General features: G+C 44.4%; 1 protein-coding gene across 9 annotated transcripts in view; it reads right to left on the reverse strand.

Annotated features, from left to right (window-relative positions):
- Nucleotides 1–582: 582 nt before the first annotated feature.
- The window catches only part of RASSF2 (Ras association domain family member 2), a 49006-nt gene continuing 28991 nt past the window's right edge, over nt 583–20597 (reverse strand). For 7 of the 9 annotated variants that reach the window (XM_029220302.1, XM_029220304.1, XM_029220303.1 and 4 more), the window contains 7 exons: nt 20138–20226; nt 10476–10636; nt 9124–9225; nt 7594–7645; nt 6986–7107; nt 5679–5776; nt 583–4520 (listed from right to left, as the gene is read on the reverse strand). In XM_029220302.1, coding sequence (XP_029076135.1) covers nt 4451–4520; nt 5679–5776; nt 6986–7107; nt 7594–7645; nt 9124–9225; nt 10476–10636; nt 20138–20226 — 694 coding nt within the window. In that variant the 3' untranslated portion in view covers nt 583–4450. Of the gene's footprint in view, nt 4521–5522; nt 7108–7593; nt 7646–9123; nt 9226–10475; nt 10637–20137; nt 20227–20597 lie in introns of those variants that run through there. The other 2 variants (XR_003793112.1, XM_029220310.1) reach the window with 2 other exon arrangements.

A 20597-nucleotide genomic window follows, 5' to 3' on the forward strand; every position in this document is an offset into this window, starting at 1 on the left:
AGTCTATTGACTTAAATGTTACTCTCATCTAAAAATACCATCACAGCAACACCCAGACTAGTGTTTGACCAAATATCTGGGTACCATGACCTAGCCAAGTTGCACATAAAATTAACCATCACACTTGTCTCACACCATAGCGTGGAACTTGGGCCCTAGTCTAAAGGTCTTAGGCTTGGCAACCCCTGGGGGGCTGTGTCTCCAACAGATGCAAGCCCAGGTCCCCAAACCCTGACAGTGGCTTGGTCATTTTACAGATGAGGAAACCAAGTCCTAGAAAAAGGTTCAGTGAATTGGCCCCAACAAGCCAAGGGTAGAGTTAGGACAAAAATCCAGCCTCACTGAATAGCTGTCCCCAGCTGTTTCTACAATTCTTGGCTCCACCAGGGCCTGAACTCAAGATTCATAGGGAATATTCTCATTTCACTTCCTTTTTGGAACATTAGAACCAAGTCAGAGTGCCAGTCAAACCATAAACTCCGAAAAGTAAATCAAAGCGTCTCCTGGATGCACCTTCACTTTCCCATCCCCAACCCTCCTGTAATGCAGCGGACACGCACACACCTGTCCACCGGGGACTTCTCTTTGAAAGTGCTTTATTCAACAAGATCTAAGTCAGGTGCTTTAAAACGTATCAAAATGTTACAGAAATTCACAGCTCCCTACTGAGGACTTGCCAAGTTACATTAAGATACCTAAACACATCAGTTTATAACTTCAGAACCACACATTGAACGAGGTCATGTACCATTGCTCGAAAAGCAAGTTATGATTAAGAAGAAAGATACTTCACAAAGCTAAATCAAGTGAGGAAACCCTTAAGAAACACTAGCAGTAACACACCAGGAACCATCAGCCTGGGAAACAGGTCTGCGATCGCCGGGGAGACTCCACAGGAAAACTGAGGCTCTCCTTTCACAGCTTGTCCATGTCTGGTGCCTGGCTATAACACAGGGGGCGCTGTGACCTCCCATGACAGGGTAAACACTGTCAATTCCCTCTGAAAGAAGGGGTGCCACATTTGTCTTTATTTTTACCTCTCTAGATCATTCTTCATCTCATCTGCCTCCAACAAGACTTTGTGTACAACAATTTTCAGAGGCTTGACTCGAGAATCTGTACTGCTGCAACAGGTGTTCAAGGAGATCTCTGCCTCCTACCTTGGCCCTCACATCATGGTTTTGTCACTATGAGGCACTAGAATTCCTTTGTTCATATAGGAATTTCTCTTGGAGATTTATCTATGGCACCATGTTCTCTGTGCTACAGAGCTTTGAAATAGTTCTATTTTTTAAAGAGAGCTTCTCTTTCCTTAAGAGAGCTTCCTGCTTTTCTCTGGTCCATTTCTCCTTCCAACCTCCTAACACTGAAATAACAGCCCAACTCCAAAGAAAAGAATTCTTGCCAAGACATGTTTGCATCGGAGAACAGAGTTTGTTTCTTGAGTGTTCTTGTTTGTTTTGGTCTTTATATCCTAAAGTCTTATCTACAGAGATAAAATGTCTTTATCTGGAGGTCCCTAGGAGAGAGTATTGTTTTCTTTCTGGTAGAGAGGAGGGAAGGGTGAAAATATTTCTCCTTGAGGTCTCAGACCAAAACCTCAACCTCAGGGCTCAGCATTTGTCACAGGGGTAGGTGGCTAATCTGAGATCCTCCCACCTCAACCTCAACTCACAAAGCCCACAAGTCTGGAGACCAGTGTACACATTCCTCACCAGTTTGCACAGGCAAACCTATTGTTTGTGCTTTTCAATCCCTCCCCAAGGTAACCACTCCCCCCCACCACAAAATTTAACTCCTCACCTTCCCACTAATGTGATGACCAAGAATGTGACCTTGTGCTTAATTCCATCATCACCAGGGGGACCGGATCCCCTTCCCAACGATAAACTCAGGTTTTTCCTTCATTTGATCACCTTGTAACATAAGCCCCTGGAAAAAGACTCAGATGTGGCTATGCCGCTTTTCACAAGTGAGGAAAAACCCTGTAAATTGGCCTTTTTGTTCTTCGCACGATTTCAGGTTCATTGCACACAATTACATAAACCCACACAAATCAGTCCAGGAGTTCAAAGCTGCAAGGCCATGTGATACCAGTGAGAAAATCCAGCTCCACATCACAGCAGAGGGTCTCTATTTCAGTTGCTGCTATTTCAAAGAACCTTTCCAAAATTCCTGACTGGGTCATTAGTACGTGAGAAATGATTTCTAAACAGGGTGAGCCAAAATGGAAAAGTGCGGCCTGCATTAAGTGGAATGTATCATGTAAGATGCGATTTCCCCTCAATTCCATCCCAACCCCCCATCTTTAAAAAGCCAAGTCTACCTCAGTATCACTTTCTGAGAAAGTGATCTGGCAAATCTGACATTTTGCAACACTCCCATATTTACCACTATCATATTGCTAGTGCAAATTAAAGAGAACTTTGATAAACCAAAAATGGCTGTCCAATAAAAGTTAGCATTAGTAATTTGCTTTGTGGAAAATTTTTTCCCTAGCCACTCAAGGAAGATTACTGGGGCCAACAAAGGCTTTGAACATTCAAAATAAAAATAACCGGAATAAAAGTTTTCCAAGTCATTTCTCAAATGCAAAACTCAGGAAGTATGTTTGCATTCACAAAACTGCTCTTTCCCATCTGTAACAAAGGAAGCCTCTCCCCCGGCCCCCATTTTTTTCTGTGCATTTTGCAGAAGCCCACTGAGGTGTATGATTGAGGCTAAGGCCCTCCAGATTTCCAGTCCATCCCCCACAGGGCTGGTGGCGCTCCCCACAGAGGAGGTAAGCTTGCTAAGAGACCCTCAGCAAAATGCCAGGTAGCAGCATGCCATCCTTTTGAAAGTTAACAGTGAGACTACATGGAAGCCACAGGGGCAGGTAGGGAGCGAGGGTGCCTGGGCAGGAACAGCTCTGCTGCAAAGGTCCACTGTCCTTGCAGGCACGGATCAGTGGCTCTTCTTTCCTCAACTGCCCAGCTCTCCAAACCTTCTTTGGAGAAGAGGTGGAGAACAGATGGGGAGCTTCCCTACCACAACAAGGCTCAGTGTTAGGAGCTTCTGTCCTTGCTTGGTTGACCTCCACAGCCAGGCACCTGCTCCAAGCATCTATCTGTCGCTCTTCAAATAGTATCCGTTGTACTAGAGCTGAGCTACTTGGCGATCTTACCAATGGGGGCCCAGAAGGACAGACTCTTCCTGCCCTTCCCCCTCCATTGGAATCTCTCTAAAGATCACCCAGGTGGCTGCTCAGAGAAGCTGAGAGAGAAGCTCCATCCTATCTACACACTCTCACGGGGCAGCCCAAGAAGTATCCCTTAACCCCACACTTGGTCAGTAGCAGGACAAGTCTTCATTCTTAGAGTCCATCTCCACAGACGACGTGAGGGCAACTTGCAAAAATCCAGTGGCTGTAAAGTATTAAGCCTTGACTTTGCAAACGCAGGGCCTCAGCTCCAAGTGCAAGAAGACCACTGGATATGAAAATGGGCTGGGTTTACAGGCACCTGTCATTCTGCAAGGAGCCTCCACATTTCTCTAAGGAGGGAAACTTCCCAGCCATACAAGACCAGGCGCCATGTACAAACCAGTGAGGCCTGTTTCATAAGATACTTCTTTCAACTCAGGGAGGCCCCAAAGAGTTGGGGTCATCAGCTTGGCATGCTGAGACAAACATCAGGCTCCCCTATCTCCTAGAGGTAGCCAGGGAGGTGGGGGCGGAGGCAGAATCCATTCTTTACTGGCATCCACACAGACCATCACATATGCCCTTGTTATTTAAAAAAATTGAAGTTTCCAGTGTAAGAACCTGTGGGCTTATTGCATCTACCCCACTGATGGTTTATCTTTTTCTTTCCATCAGAACTGCCCCAAGGGCATGGTTTGTTAATTAACTTGTTAACTGCCAAGGATCTCACACTTGCAGATCCTTCCTAGGGATACAGGGAGAGTATCTATTAACATAAAAATACCCCAAATGGTGAGTTTGCTGGGCCCACTTCCCCTTCTAAACACAAGCAGACATGTATGGCTGCTCCCTGGCACTTGAGGGGAGAAATCTTTTCTTCAACCTAAAACCCCTCAGATCGGTGACTCCTCTGATTTTCCTGCCCACAAGCAGAACATCTGCCAGCCTCATAGCACCTGTGCTGGCTGCTTGGAATTGAATTGCATGTGAATATATCATGTAGGCATGTGGATGTGTACCATGTGCACACACACGTGCACACACACATTTTGGGTTCTTCTTATAATAAAAATGGAAAGTCCTCGTGAGTAAAGGAAAGGAGCAGGGAAAAAAAGGTCAGGGAGTTAGCTGTCTGCTGGCTTCTCCATGGTGGTTTGGGAGCTGGAAAGGTTTGCATTTAAACGTTTCCATGGAAGGCGCCCAGCTTCCTGTGAGTCTTCTCAGGTCAACAACGCCCTCCACGGCGTCTGGACCCCTCCCTGTGGCTCAGATCGTTGCTGGGGTCTCGGCTATCTCCGCCAGCCTCTGCCGAATCATTAGCCGGAGCACGGTGTACCTGGGGACAGAACAGCTTCGGTGGAGAGCAGAAAGCAACACGCTCCTTCTCATGACCCTCCCCCATCACTTGGGTCACAGTGTGGGCCAAGTGTCCCAACCCTTTGCTTCTCTCACTGGCCCACTCTTGAACCACTTCGTTACTTGTGTTCATTTCCACAACAGGATGAAAGGGACTGAAGAGGCTCACTCCAAGCTAATTATTTTACTATGATTAAAAAGTCTGGAGAAGAAGAATGAGAAGGTGAAATAACAAGAACAGTAATAGGGATTCCCTTTGTTGAGTGCTTACTATGCTCAAGGCACTATGCATAGAGTATCAAATAATCCTCACCTAGGCTGGACCATATGAAATTGCCATTACTTTTACCATTTTGGGGGAGCCTACAAAAATGACAACTTCATATGGTTCAATCTAATATCAGTATCTGCATTTTGCCAAAGACACTATAGCAACTACCAGGCATGGAGGTCCATGGCTTAGTGGTGAGTATGGTTTTTTCATCCCTTCCCTGAATTATGGTAATTCAGATACTGGAGTGGGCACTGTTATGCAGGGCTAACGTGGCTTTGCACTGCACAGCAAAACTATTTTTAAAGTTTGGCACACAGTAAGTGTTCAATAAATGTTAACTGCTATCATGTTATTATCATCAACACAGAAAATGTAGCATTGACTTTAGCGGCAAAAAAATCAATTTTTCTGCCATATCTATGAAACGCAGCTCTACTTTATGACTAAACATGACCAAAAAATAACAAAATCCTCTCCAGAACAAAGTTTTAGCACTGGACTTTTCAACCCAAATGCAATTTCCAGAAGAGAAATGTTAAAAAGGGAGAAAGGATGTGAGGAAGGGATTTTAGGGTTACTCTGCTCAAATTTCCACTGCCGAGACAACCTTCCTGAAATCCTTGGAACAATTTTATGTCCCACATCAAAATGAGAAGTTGAACGAGAAGCAGAACGACCAACACACTGATGTTTCAAGTCCCCACCTGAGATCTGAGATCTGGCATTGTCAATGGGAAGCCCCCTGAACACAGTCCCAGGCCCAGGCGGCAGCTCCTCACAGTCCCTGCAAAGTTCCCGAACAGAGACTCTTCTCACTGAGGCCTCAGGAGAAACCCAACCAGCCACCCCAGGGGCTATGCTTACTTGCGCATCAGCTTCTTTACTTCCCGATCTTCTTCCTCTTGGAGCTTCTGAATGAAGCTTTTAAGGACAGGCATCTCAAACTTTATATACTGAGCCACCTGGGGAGGAAAAAGTAAGTCTGGGGTGCAAGACCCCTCCCAGCACTATCCTAATTTTTTTTGGCATCTCTCTCATATAAGGCACAAAGCCTTGGGAAATCTATTTCTGCACTAATCCGGGATTTCCTTAAAGGCAGGAGCCAAGCCTCATTCTTCTCAAGGCTGGTATAGAGTCTATGATGAAGATCACTTCATTTACATGATAACTTCATCTCATAACTTCTCATTTTTCATCTCATGTATCCAATCCATGAGAGGTGATGTCAAACATAGAAAAGCACTTTCTCTTGTCAGGCATGCAGAGAAGACTGGAACACATAATATTCAATAAACCTCTCTGCTCTCCCCTAAGAGAAATTAAGGAACCACGGCTCAGAATGATGATTTGTGCCTCAAGGCTCAAACAGGCATCCAAACGTGAACTGCCTCCTGAGAGGCCATAAGCCTGGGTGTGGCTCCCAGGTGAGCTGAAGTTAAGCAGCCACTCCTCCTCCCTCACCAGAACCCTCACCCTGTTCTACCAACTCTTCTCTGTGGGAGAAGTATGTTTCTCCACGCTGTTAATGGTGGGCTCAGCTATGTGACTTGCTTTGGCCAATGGAATGGGTGTGTGGATGTGATATACATAAAATCCAGGTGGGGGCTTCAAAGGAGCTTACATGGTTTCTTGCATTCCAGCCATCTGCCATGAGAAGCATACCTAGGTAGCTACTGCCTCTTACCCTCAGTCTCTGAATAAGACATGCAATGTCTACCTGAACTGAACCCACAATCTAAAGCAGAACCGCTGCTACCAGCCTACAGAATCCGGAGCAAGAAAGTAAATGTTTACTGTTGTAAGTGACTAAGACTTGGGGAAGTTTGTTGCTATAGCAAAAGCTATAAAATCACTGCTAACTTCTTGAGGTTGCTTGGAAAAGGTTTGCAGAAACTTTTCAGCCCTCTTAAGTACCCCAGAAAGCCTCAAGAAATTTATTCCTTCTATGAAAATCATTTTGTGCCTGAGCTTTCTTCCAGTTAACTCCCACAGGGCACACCCTCAACCTAGCTTCTGCATTCATTACTGTTTCAAGAAGACCTGGTGTTGAGAAATAGCAACAAAACAGGGCCTGGTCATTGGTCAAAAAGCCAAGCTATACCCCAGTTGTAGTTTACCCAACCAAATCCCCCACCCTCCGGGGACAGACATCTGACTGAAAAGGGACTCACATCATAGGTGACTTCCTCCACCTGGTCCTTCTCCATAAGGAACACTTTGGAGACTTGCTCACATGGGCCCTGGAGGATCCGGGCAATCAGGGGGTAATCAGTGTTCTTCAGCTTCTGTTTCTCTGGAACCACACACAGCCAGAAGCAGCCCTGAGTTGCCTGAGGCCTTTCTCACCTTAAGTGGTTGTCAACTCAAGGGCCCAAATGGACCAGGCACCTCAGGAGATGTAGCCATACAAGTCAGGAGACTGATTGGTAAATGAACAATTCAACAGTTCAAAGCAACTGTTACTGCTCCCCTACCCCTCAACAATACTTCCATGCCTCAAGCCCTTTGGAAGATGCTGCATTGGAGAATCTGGTTTTCTCTGTGCTTTGAGAAAATCCAGTTCTTTTTTTAATAGGCAGTTATGTTTTAGGGTTAGTTTACTGACCATATATGGCATTCCCCGGTGGACTCATCCAGCAAGCTCACCAGCCTTGGAGGCAAACAACATTTGGAAGTTTCCAAAACCCAAGCAACAAGCAAATGAGGCAGAGATTTTTTTTTTAACTTGCTATTTTGAGTTAATTGAAAGTTTTAAGTATACTGTGTTCTTTATACTTACCACCACTGGTATGGACCACATACAAAGCAAACTCTTCCGCTGAGTTCTCAATCTGAATCAGGAAGGAGCAAAAGATACTTGCTGAAAGCATATATTTACATATCCTAACTGTGGCCATTTCTTCTTCTTGAACACTGCAAAGCTAAATAAATGATAGGCTCTTTTGAGGGGAGGGCTATTTATCTACAGCATTTAAAGGTGGTGAGGAAATGGGGTGGTAACATTATCAATAATAATAGGTAATAAGAGCTAACATTTATTGCACCATGCCAGGCACAGTTCTAACAAACTCTACATGTTTTAACTCATCTAACATGACAACCCAGTGAGAAATAAAATATTGCTTGCCATATCAGTAAACAAAGGATGTCACAGTCATCGGCAATTGCAGCCACCTCCGATGGTGAGCTGGTGAGCCCTGAGACGACTCAGGAAAGAAACAAAGAATACCTGCCATCTTTCAGCCATCAGACTGCAGCCACTCCCAACGGTGAGCCCTGAGGAAACTCAGGGTGAGAAAACAGGGTACTGGCCCCCAATAGCTAAGGTGTGTATCAAAGGAATGATTTCAGTGAGCCCAGACTCTTGCATCTTTCCGTATGTAGGAAAACGCTAAATTCCTTAACTTGAGATATCTGATTTTCTTTAATTAACAATAATCTTTTGACATTCAGACTACCTGCCCTTTGTGACAAAACTCCTATGTATCCTAGCTTCCCCTTCACCTCCTTGGAGCAGTTCTCTCAGGGTTACTTGAGATGCTGCCTTCTGGGTTTGAAGTCCTAAGAATATTCGCTGAATAAAAAAACACAACTCTCAGCTTTTAGGTGGTGCAATTTTTTTTCAGTTGACACCAGTAATGGGGTCCTGTTAACCTTATTTCACAGATGGTGAGGCAGAAGCACAGGGAGCTTAAGTCACTTGTGCAACTCCTCCAACCAGCAGGTGATAGATAGAGATTCAAACCCAGAGCCTATGCTTTAAACCACTAGGACACACCGGCTTCTGTTAGAAATAAGAATACCTGGTTTCCAAAAGACTTAGAAGGGTATTGTGGAAAACATACAGAGCAACAGGACTTCAAAAACACTCATGCACTATAATTTTCACATCTATTGAAGGCTCATCAAAGTAGGTTCCCCAAATGCACAGAAGTCGATATGTGCACGGAGCCCTGAACCAGTCATCAGGTCCAGGGTCCTTCTCTGGAGGCCCATAAAGCACCTGAGGGCTGGTGCTTCTCAGGTTTCAGTGGCACCAGAATCCCTGTAAGCCTTGTGGAACGGGTTCCCTGGTCTCATCTCCGAGTTTCCACTTCAGTGGGTCTGATCTGGGGGAGAGGGAGGCCTGAGAACCTACTTTTCTAAAAAGCTCCCAGGTGATGCTGATGTCGTGGGGTCTAAAGAACCTAAACCCTCTCTGCCCCGTGCCCCCCTTACCACACACTCTCCATAGCCCCCACCTCTACACTTCTGGGGGCCCCAAGGCACACATGCCACTGTCTGAGGCCAGCCAGCAGAGGGAACTTGCCTTAAATTTGTTGAGCAGCAACTTCAGGACCTGTGGAGTGGTCATGGTGCTGTTGATGCGGACATTGGTGATGGAGCCATAGGCCGGCGTGAACACCGACGTCTGTCAATAGAGGGGTCCAGCTGAGAGTGGGTGTACAGACAAGGATGGGGCACTAAAACCCAGGTGTCCTGGCCCTGTTACCTGGGGTAAAGGGACAGGGACAATGGCACTCAACCTGTGCTCCCTGAGAGCCCTCTGTCCCTTACAACGTAGAAGCATTGGGCTTTGATGTCAATAAAGAGCCCTGGGCTTTGCCTAGCGCAGGAGCTCACGCCCACCCCACCGCAGGAGGCTTGAGGGATCTGAGCTTGCCAAACGGCAGCACTGAGGAGGGAAAGAGGACCAGATAAGGGAGGCGCTCCCTCCAAATAAAACATGCACAAAGCCCCTTCTACTACGACTTCAACATGAGGAGGTCTGTGACCACTCTTCCATGATGCACTTGTTTCTGGGGCCAGATTCAAACCAAGCAGCAGGAAGGAAGCAGAGTCAGCTAGCTTGGGGTGGGGTGGGTGATCTGAGTTCTGCAGCTCTGTTTCAGGGCAGCCCTTAACTCACAGAGAAGTCAGGCCACATAGCAGCTGGAGGCACATGGTGCAGAAAGAGAGTAACGCGTGGATGGGGGCGTTTCTGATGAGGGCTGTTTGTGGGGTCATCTCGCATCTTACCCACTGAGCCAGGAAGAAAGGGGGCAGGGCACAACCATTAAACGAATGACACAGCCATTAAGAACAGGATACCACAAAAACTGGTTAGAACCTACTAGGCCCAAGATGGCAGAAGATTTGACTTCCAGTTGACCTTCACCCATTATACACTCATTGTAATACATTAGCATCTAAATGACACACCCACTGGTGCCATGACAGTTCCGAGGTCGACCATAAAAGGCCAAAAAGTGGGTGGTGGCCCAATTCATGGAAATCCCCAGCCCTTCTCCAAGACAGAATACTCCTCCCACTTATTAGCCTATGAAATTACCCAGCCCATAAAAACTAATCACCCCCACAGCCCAGGGCTGCTCTCATATTCCCGAACGGCCCATTGCCTTGGGGCCACCGGACTCACCTGATACCTAGGACATGACCATCCTCTTGCACCCCATTTTTTCCTACAACACCATCATTTAGGAGGGCTCCTGATCAGGAGGCCCTTATCTCTTTCAGAGCCAGCAGAGCCCACAGCCCACTCACGACCCAAAGACTGAGTGGCTTCCCAGGAGTCTGCAGCCCTGAGGTGGCAGCTGCCCAGGAAGGGGTTTTGCCCCCACTGGAGCTGGCGCTTGCCCCCTGCCACCCTATCGCCTCTACCTTGTGGTTGTAGAAATGGCCGTTGATGGAGAAGCGGTGGCGTCTGATTCGCCGCTGGTCACTGGGTGTCCTCACGTTGCCACGACGACGTACCCCAACATCACTGCGTGTGCGCATCAGTTGTGGGGTGTCTTCCTGCAGGGACTTCAGGCCCCTGGAGTCTGAGAAGGAAGGGGAAGATGAGCTCTGTCTGCCTGGACCTGGCATGTGGCAGTGTGCACAGAGTACCCTCTTCCGGACCAATGCTACAGCACCGACAGCTTCCTCAAAAATATATTTTATAAAAACAGTATTTACTGCTGGGGGAAAAACATGATGCATAATTTACCAAGAAGCAGTACAGTGACAAAGTTCAGAGCACAGACTCCTAGGTTCAAACCCCAGCTCCACCACTGTCATTGTAGGGGGGCAAAACTTGCTACCCCCAAATGTCTCTGGCATGCTGAAAACAATCAAGCCCCAAAAGACTGATAAATGAAATATAGCCTGCTATATCAGTAAACAAAGGATATCACGGTCATCAGAGATTGCAGCCACAGGCGATGGTGAGCTGGTTAGCTCTAAGGGGAATCAGGACGGAAAAGAACACCTGCCATCTAGCAGCCATTACACTGCAGCCACTCCCCACGGTGACCCCTGAGGAAACTCAGGAGGTGAAAACACAGGATACTGGCCCCAGATAGCTGAGGTTCCTATCAAAGTAATGATTTCAATGAGCCCAGACTCTTGCATCTTCCCATACACAGAAAATAACTAAATTCCTTAACTTGGGATATCTGGTTTTCTTTAATTAACAATAATCTTTTGACATTCAAACTACCTGTCCTTTGTTGCAAAACTCCTATGTATCCTAGCTCCCCCTTTGCCTCCTCAGAGCAGTTCTCTCAGGGTTACTTGAGATCCTACCTTCCAGGCTTGAAGTCCTAAGAATATTCGCCGAATAAAACATAACTCTAAACTTTTAGGTTGTGAACAATTTTTCAGTCTAACAGACTCAGGAAGAAACTCTGCCTTTTCCCCTAACTGCCTAAAGAATTTAGATAGCGGGCTTATTACTGGACTAGAGTTATCACCAGAGACATCTGCAAAGAATATGGGCTAAATGTGGTGAGGGGAACTCTTAGAGATCAGAGTCCACCCTGTGTCACACTGTCTTTGCAGGCCCAGCAAACATTTGTTTACCAAACGTTTGTTTTCCATCTCCATGTGAACTGCCTTCCTCCCCTGAAGTCCCAAACCACTACCCCCAACATCTTCTTTTGTCTTTAGCTGAAGATGGTAGTTAAGGTGAGGGCATCATCAATCGGGAAGATGGCGGAAGTGTAAGACACGGAGATCACCTTCCTCCCCACAGATACACCAGAAATACATCTACACGTGGAAAAACTCCCACAGAACACCTACTGAACGCTGGCAGAAGACCTCAGACTTCCCAAAAGGCAAGAAATTCCCCACGTACCTGGGTAGGGCAAAAGAAAAAAGAATAAACAGAGACAAAAGAATAGGGACGGGTCCTGCACCAGCGGGAGGGAGCTGTGAAGGAGGAAAAGTTTCCACACGCTAGGAAGCCCCTTCGCGGGCGGAGACTGCGGGTGGCGGAGGGGGAAAGCTTCGGAGCCACGGAGGAGAGCACAGCAACAGGGGTGCGGAGGGCAAAGCGGAGAGATTCCCGTACAGAGGATCGGTGCCGACTGGCACTCACCAGCCCAAGAGGCTTGTCTGCTCACCCGCCGGGGCGGGCGGGGCTGGGAGCTGAGGCTCGGACTTCGGTCGAGCGCAGGGAGAGGACTGGGGTTGGAGGTGTGAACACAGCCTGCAGGGGGTTAGTGCACCATGGATAGCCGGGAGGGAGTCCGGGGAAAAGTCTGGACCTGCCGAAGACGCAAGAGACTTTTTCTTCCCTCTTTGTTTCCTGGTGCGCGAGGAGAGGGGATTAAGAGTGCTGCTTAAAGGAGCTCCAGAGACGGGCACGAGCTGCGGCTAACAGCGCGGACCCCAGAGACGGGCATGAGACGCTAAGGCTGCTGCTGCCGCCACCAAGAAGCCTGTGTGCGAGCACAGGTCACTCCCCACACCTCCCTTCTGGGAAGCCTGTGCAGCCCGCCACTGCCTGGGTCCCAGGATCCAGGGACAACTTCGCCGGGAGAACGCACTGCGCACCTCAGGCTGGTGCAACGTCCCGCCAGCCTCTGCATCCGCAGGCTCGCCCCGCATCCGCACCCCTCCCTCCCCCCGGCCTGAGTGAGACGGAGCCCCCGAAGCAGCTGCTCCTTTAACCCCATCCTGTCTGAGCGAAGAACAGACGCCCTCAAGGGCCTACACGCAGAGGCGGGGCCAAATCCAAAGCTGAGCCCCAGGAGCTGTGCGAACAAAGAAGAGAAAGGGAAATCTCTCCCAGCAGCCTCAGAAGCATCAGATTAAAGCTCCACAGTCAACTTGATGTACCCTGCATCTGTGGAATACCTGGATAGACAATGAATCATCCCAAATTGAGGAGGTGGACTTTGAGAGCAAGATTTATTATTTTTTCTCCTTTTCCTCTTTTTGTGAGTGTGTATGTGTATGCTTCTTGTGAGATTTTGTCTGTACAGCTTTGCTGTCACCATTTGTCCTAGGGTTCTATCCGTCCGTTTTTTTTTTGTTTGTTTCTTTGTGTGTTTTTTTTTTAAAAAACATTTTTTAATAATTATTTATTTTAATAACTTTATTTTGTTTTATCTTACTTTATTTTATTTTATCCTCTTTCTTGCTTTTCTTCCTTCCTTCCTTCCTTCCTTATTTCCTTTCTTCCTTCCTTCCTTATTTCCTTTCTTTCTCCTTTTTCTCCCTTTTATTCTGAGCCATGTGGATGAAAGGCTCTTGGTGCTGCAGCCAGGAGTCAGTGCTGTGCCTCTGAGGTGGGAGAGCCAACTTCAGGACACTGGTCCACAAGAGACCTCCCAGCTCCACGTAATATCAAATGGCGAAAATCTCCCAGAGATCTCCATCTCAACACCAGCACCCAGCTTCACTCAACAACCAGCAAGCTACAGTGCTGGACACCCTATGCCAAACAACTAGCAAGACAGAAACACAGCCCCACCCATTAGCACAGAGGCTGCCTAAAATCATAATAAGTCCATAGACACCCCAAAACACACCACCAGACGTGGACCTGCCCACCAGAAAGACAAGATCCAGCCTCATCCACCAGAACACAGGCACTAGTCCCCTCCACCAGGAAGCCTACACAACCCACTGAACCAACTTTAGCCACTGGGGAGAGACACCAAAAACAACGGGAACTACGAACCTGCAGCCTGCAAAAAGGAGACCCCAAACACAGTAAGATAAGCAAAATGAGAAGACAGAAGAACACACAGCAGATGAAGGAGCAAGATAAAAACCCACCAGACCTAACAAATGAAGAGGAAATAGGCAGTCTACCTGAAAAAGAATTCAGAGTAATGATAGTAAAGATGATCCAAAATCTTGGAAACAGAATAGAGAAAATGCAAGAAACATATAACAAGGACCTAGAAGAACTAAAGATGAAACAAGCAACAATGAACAACACAATAAATGAAATTAAAAATACTCTAGATGGGATCAATAGCAGAATAACTGAGGCAGAAGAACGGATAAGTGACCTGGAAGATAAAATAGTGGAAATAACTACTGCAGAGCAGACTAAAGAAAAAAGAATGAAAAGAACTGAGGACAGTCTCAGAGACCTCTGGGACAACATTAAATGCACCAACATTCAAGTTATAGGGGTTCCAGAAGAAGAAGAGAAAAAGAAAGGAACTGAGAAAATATTTGAAGAGATTATAGTTGAAAACTTCCCTAATATGGGAAAGGAAATAGTTAATCAAGTCCAGGAAGCATAGAGAGTCCCATACAGGATAAATACAAGGAGAAACATGCCAAGACACATATTAATCAAACTGTCAAAAATTAAATACAGGGCTTCCCTGGTGGGGCAGTGGTTGAGGGTCCGCCTGCCGATACAGGGGACACGGGTTCGTGCCCTGGTCCAGGAGGATCCCAAATGCCACGGAGCGGCTGGGCCTGTGGGCCATGGCCGCTGGGCCTGTGCGTCCAGAGCCTGTGCTCCCCAGTGGGAGAGGCCGCAGCAGTGAGAGGCCCGCGTAGCGCAAAAAAAAAAAAAAAAAAAAATTAAATACATAGAAAACATATTAAAAGCAGCAAGGGAAAAACAACAAATAACACACAAGGGAATCCCCATAAAGTTAACAGCTGATCTTTCAGCAGCAACTCTGCAAACCAGAAGGGACTGGCAGGACATATTTAAAGTGATGAAGGAGAAAAAACTACAACCAAGATTACTCTACCCAGCAAGGATCTCATTCAGATTTCATGGAGAAATTAAAACCTTTACAGACAAGCAAAAGCTGAGAGAGTTCAGCACCACCAAACCAGCTTTACAACAAGTGCTACAGGAACTTCTCTAGGCAAGAAACACAAGAGAAGGAAAAGACCTACAGTAACAAACCCAAAACAATTAAGAAAATGGGAATAGGAACATACATATCGATAATTACATTAAATATAAATGGATTAAATGCTCCCACCAAAAGACACAGGCTGGCTGAATGGACACAAAAACAAAACCCATATATATGCTGTCTACAAGAGACCCACTTCAGACCTAGAGACACATACAGACTGAAAGTGAGGGGATGGAAAAAGATATTCCATGGAAATGGAAACCAAAAGAAAGCTGGAGTAGCAATTCTCATATCAGACAAAATAGACTTTAAAATAAAGATTATTAGAAGAGACAAAGAAGGACACTACATAATGATCAAGGGATCGATCCAAGAAGGAAAAATAACGATTGTAAATATTTATGCACGCAACAAAGGAGCACCTCAATACATAAGGCAAATACTAACAGCCATAAAAGGGGAAATCGACAGTAACATATTCATAGTAGGGGACTTTAACACCCCACTTTCACCAATGGACAGATCATCCAAAATGAAAAAAATGGAAACACAAGCTTTAAATGATACATTAAATAGATGGATTTAATTGATATTTATAGGACATTCCATCCAAAAACAACAGAATACACTATTTTCTCAAGTGCTCATGGAATATTCTCCAGGATAGATCATATCTTGGGTCATAAATCAAGCCTTGGTAAATTTAAGAAACTTGAAATTGTTTCAAGTACTTTTTCCGACCACAACGCTATGAGACTAGATATCAATTACAGGAAAAGATCTGTAAAAAATACAAACTATGGAGGCTAAACAATACACTACTTAATAACGAAGTGATCACTGAAGAAATCAAAGAGAAAATAAAAAAATACCTAGAAACAAATGACAATGGAGACACGACGACCCAAAACCTATGGGATGCAGCAAAAGCAGTTTAAGAGGGAAGTTTATAGCAATACAATCCTACCTTAAGAAACAGGAAACATCTCGAATGAACAACCTAACCTTGCACCTAAAGCAATTAGAGAAAGAAGAACAAAAAAACGCCAAAGTTAGCAGAAGGAAAGAAATCATAAAGATCAGATCAGAAATAAATGGAAAAGAAATGAAGGAAACGATAGCAAAGATCAATAAAACTAAAAGCTGGTTCTTTGAGAAGATAAACAAAATTGATAAACCATTAGCCAGACTCATCAAAAAAAAAGGAAGAAGACTCATATCAATAGAATTAGAAATGAAAAAGAAGTAACAAATGACACTGCAGAAATACAAAAGATCATGAGAGATTAGTACAAGCAACTCTGCCAATAAAATGGACAACCTGGAAGAAATGGACAAATTCTTAGAAATGCACAACCTGCCAAGACTGAATCAGGAAGAAATAGAAAATATGAACAGACCAATCACAAGCACTGAAATTGAAACTGTGATTAAAAATCTTCCAACAAACAAAAGCTCAGGACCAGATGGCATCACAGCAAATTCTATCAAACATTTAGAGAAGAGCTAACACCTATCCTTCTCAAACTCTTCCAAAATATAGCAGAGAGAGGAACACTCCCAAACTCATTCTACAAGGCCACCATCACCCTGATACCAAAACCAGACAAATATGTCACAAAGAAAACTATAGGCCAATATCACTGATGAACACAGATGCAAAAATCCTCAACAAAATACTAGCAAACAGAATCCAACAGCACATTAAAAGGATCATACACCATGATCAAGTGGGGTTTATTCCAGGAATGCGAGCATTCTTCAACATACGCAAATCAATCAATGTGGTACACCATATTAACAAGTTGAAGGAGAAAAACCATATGATCATCTCAATAGATGCAGAGAAAGCTTTCAACAAAATTCAACACCCATTTATGATAAAAACCCTGCAGAAAGTAGGCATAGAGGGAACTTTCCTCAACATAATAAAGGCCATATATGACAAACCCACAGCCAATATCATCCTCAATGGTGAAAAACTGAAAGCATTTCCACTAAGATCAGGAATAAGACAAGGTTGCCCACTCTCACCACTCTTATTCAACATAGTTTTGGAAGTTTTAGCCACAGCAATCAGAGAAGAAAAATAAAAGAATCCAAATCGGAAAAGAGAAGTAAAGCTGTCACTGTTTGCAGATGACATGATACTGTAAATAGAGAATCCTAAAGATGCCACGAGAAAACTACTAGAGCTAATCAATGAATTTGGTAAAGTAGCAGGATACAAAATTAATGCACAGAAATCTCTTGCATTCCTATACACTAATGATGAAAAATCTGAAAGTGAAATCAAGAAAACACTCTCATTTACCATTGCAACAAAAAGAATAAAATATCTGGAAATAAACCTACCTAAGGAGACAAAAGACCTGTATGCAGAAAATTATAAGACACTGATGAAAGAAATTAAAGATGATACAAATAGATGGAGAGATATACCATGTTCATGGATTGGAAGAATCAACACTGTGAAAATGACTCTACTACTCAAAGCAATCTACAGATTCAATGCAATCCCTATCAAACTACCACTGGCATGTTTCACAGAACCAGAACAAAAAATTTCACAATTTGTATGGAAACACAAAAGACCCCGAATAGTCAAAGCAATCTGGAGAACGAAAAATGGAGCTGGAGGAATCAGGCTCCCTGACTTCAGACTATACTACAGTAATCAAGACGATATGGTACTGGCACAAAAACAGAAATATAGATCAATGGAACAGGATAGAAAGCCCGGAGATAAACCCACGCACATATGGTCACCTTGTCTTTGATAAAGGAGGGAGTAATATACAGTGGAGAAAGGACAGCCTCTTCAATAAGTGGTGCTGGGAAAACTGGACAGCTACATGTAAAAGTATGAGATTAGATCACTCCCTAACACCATACACAAAAATAAGCTCAAAATGGATTAAAGACCTAAATGTAAGGCTAGATACTATCAAACTCTTAGAGGAAAACATAGGCAGAACACTCTATGACATAAATCACAGCAAGATCCTTTTTGACCCACCTCCCAGAGAAATGGAAATAAAAACAAAAATAAACAAATGGGACCTAATGAAACTTCAAAGCTTTTGCACAGCCAAGGAAACCATAAACAAGACCGAAAGACAACCCTCAGAATGGGAGAAAATATTTGCAAATGAAGCAACTGACAAAGGATTCATCTCCAAAATTTACAAGCAGCTCATGCAGCTCAATAAGAAAAAAACAAACAACCCAATCCAAAGATGGGCAGAAGACCTAAATAGACATTTCTCCAAAGAAGATATACAGACTGCCAATAAACACATGAAAGAATGCTCAACGTCATTAATCATTAGAGAAATGCAAATCAAAACTACAATGAGATATCATCTCACACCAGTCAGAATGGCCATCATCAAAAGATCTACAAACAATAACTGCTGGAGAGGGTGTGGAGAAAAGGGAACACTCTTGCACTGCTGGTGAGAATGTGAATTGGTACAGCCACTATGGAGAACAGTATGGAGGTCCCTTAAAAAACTACAAATAGAACTACCATGTGACCCAGCAATCTCACTACTGGGCATATACCCTGAGAAAACCATAATTCAAAAAGAGTCATGTACCAAAATGTTCATTGCAGCTCTATTTACAATAGCCAGGAGATGGAAACAACCTAAGTGTCCATCATCGGATGAATGGGTAAAGAAGATGTGGCACATATATACAATGGAATATTACTCAGCCATAAAAAGAAACAAAACTGAGTTATTTGTAGTGAGGTGGATGGACCTAGAGTCTGTCATACAGAGTGAAGTAAGTCAGAAAGAGAAAGACAAATACTGTATGCTAACACATATACATGGAATTTAAGAAAAAAAAAAATGTCATGAAGAACCTAGGGGTAAGACGAGAATAAAGACACAGACCTACTAGAGAATGGACTTGAAGATATGGGGAGGGGGAAGGGTAAGCTGTGACAAAGTGAGAGAGTGGCATGGACATATATACACTACGAAACGTAAAATAGATAGCTAGTGGGAAGCAGCCGCATAGCACAGGGAGATCAGCTCAGTGCTTTGTGACCACCTGGATGGGTGGAATAGGGAGGGTGGGAGGGAGGGAGATGCAAGAGGGAGGAGATATGGCAACATATGTATATGTATAACTGATTCACTTTGTTATAAAGCAGAAACTAACACACCATTGTAAAGCAATTATACTCCAATAAACATGTAAAAAAATTAAAAAATAAAATAAATAAATTTCAAACACACACACAAAAATAGGTGAGGGCATCAGCCATTTTGGTGAGTTACTCAGTTTTTCTGGGTCTCTCCCATGTTTACATGCTATTAAACTTTTGTTTGATTTTCTCCTGTTAATCTGTCTCATGTCAATTTAATTCTTAGACCAGCCAGAAGAACCCAGAAGGTAGAGAAAACTGTCTTCCTTCCCAACACCATATATCACTAACTCTCTGTGCCTCAGTTTCCTCATCCATACAATGGGGATAACAATAGCACCCACCTCATGAGATTGCTGTGAGGGTTTAAATAAGTTAATTCATTTAAAGCGCTTAGAACAATGTCTGCACAGGCTAAGCACGATATAAGGACTTGCAAGATAATGTCGAACTGACAATATCTATCAAAATTGCAAATGCACATAGCCTCAGATCCAGAAATTCGATTTCAAAGAATCCTACAGACACTGACAAATGTGTGAAATGAGACATGTATAAGGACACTCTACACTTTTGTTTGTCTAAAAGACTAAAGATGACTTAAATGTTTATCAATAGGGAGCAACTAAATTATCATTTTTTTCATACAATGTAATACAGCAGAGCTGTAAAGAATGCAGAAGTTCTCCATGGGTTTGTATGGAACAATCCTCAAGACAAACTAATAGAAACGGGATGTGCAAAATGCAGCCAGTTACATAAAAATGGGAAGAAAAGAAATGACATCCAATCATTAAGCTTTGTTGGTGTGTATTTCCTTGTGCTTGCAAAGAGTATCTTGGGAAGAATGCCTTCAGTTTGCTTCTAGGGAGGGAAACTCAGTGGGTGGATGAGATGGGAAACTTTCAATTCTTTTTTTTTTAATAAGTTTTGAATATTGAACCATGTGAATTTTGTTTCCAAAACATAAGTAACAGTGTACAACATTCATCACATCAGTCTTCACACAGTCGGCCCCAAACTAGAGGATCCTCCCACCATGCATGTACCTGTGGGACTTGATGTCTGATCATTCTCAGGCAGGGCATCCACCTCTGAGATTGGAATCTTGGGCATGGTGAGGGGCTTCAGGATAGTGCTGGTGAGCAGAAAACAGACAAAAGGTTCAGCCCCTGCAGAAGAATGCCCCCAGTCCCACCCCACCCCACTTGTACAAAGGGAGCACTTGGCCTGTGCAAGGCTGGGTACCAGCACACAGAAGGTGACAAAGGACATGGTAGGCTGTGCTGAGTGTCTCACGAGGCTGGTCCAGTTCCTGGGCTAAGCACTTGGCAGGGAAGGGGAGTTCTGGAGGGAGAAAATGCTTGTTCCCAGTATTTGCAGCAACATGAAGTCCAGGACAGAGAACAACAAAGAACACCTGTGTGGTGCCTGTGCTGAGTTTCTAAGCACGTACAAATTCTATAGCTTATTTAGAAAACCCTAATAATGGTCATTTACTTCTAGGGA

Source organism: Monodon monoceros, unplaced genomic scaffold (assembly GCF_005190385.1).
Source record: "Monodon monoceros isolate NGI ecotype Baffin Bay Population unplaced genomic scaffold, NGI_Narwhal_1 Super_Scaffold_13, whole genome shotgun sequence".
Lineage (NCBI taxonomy): Eukaryota > Metazoa > Chordata > Mammalia > Artiodactyla > Monodontidae > Monodon > Monodon monoceros.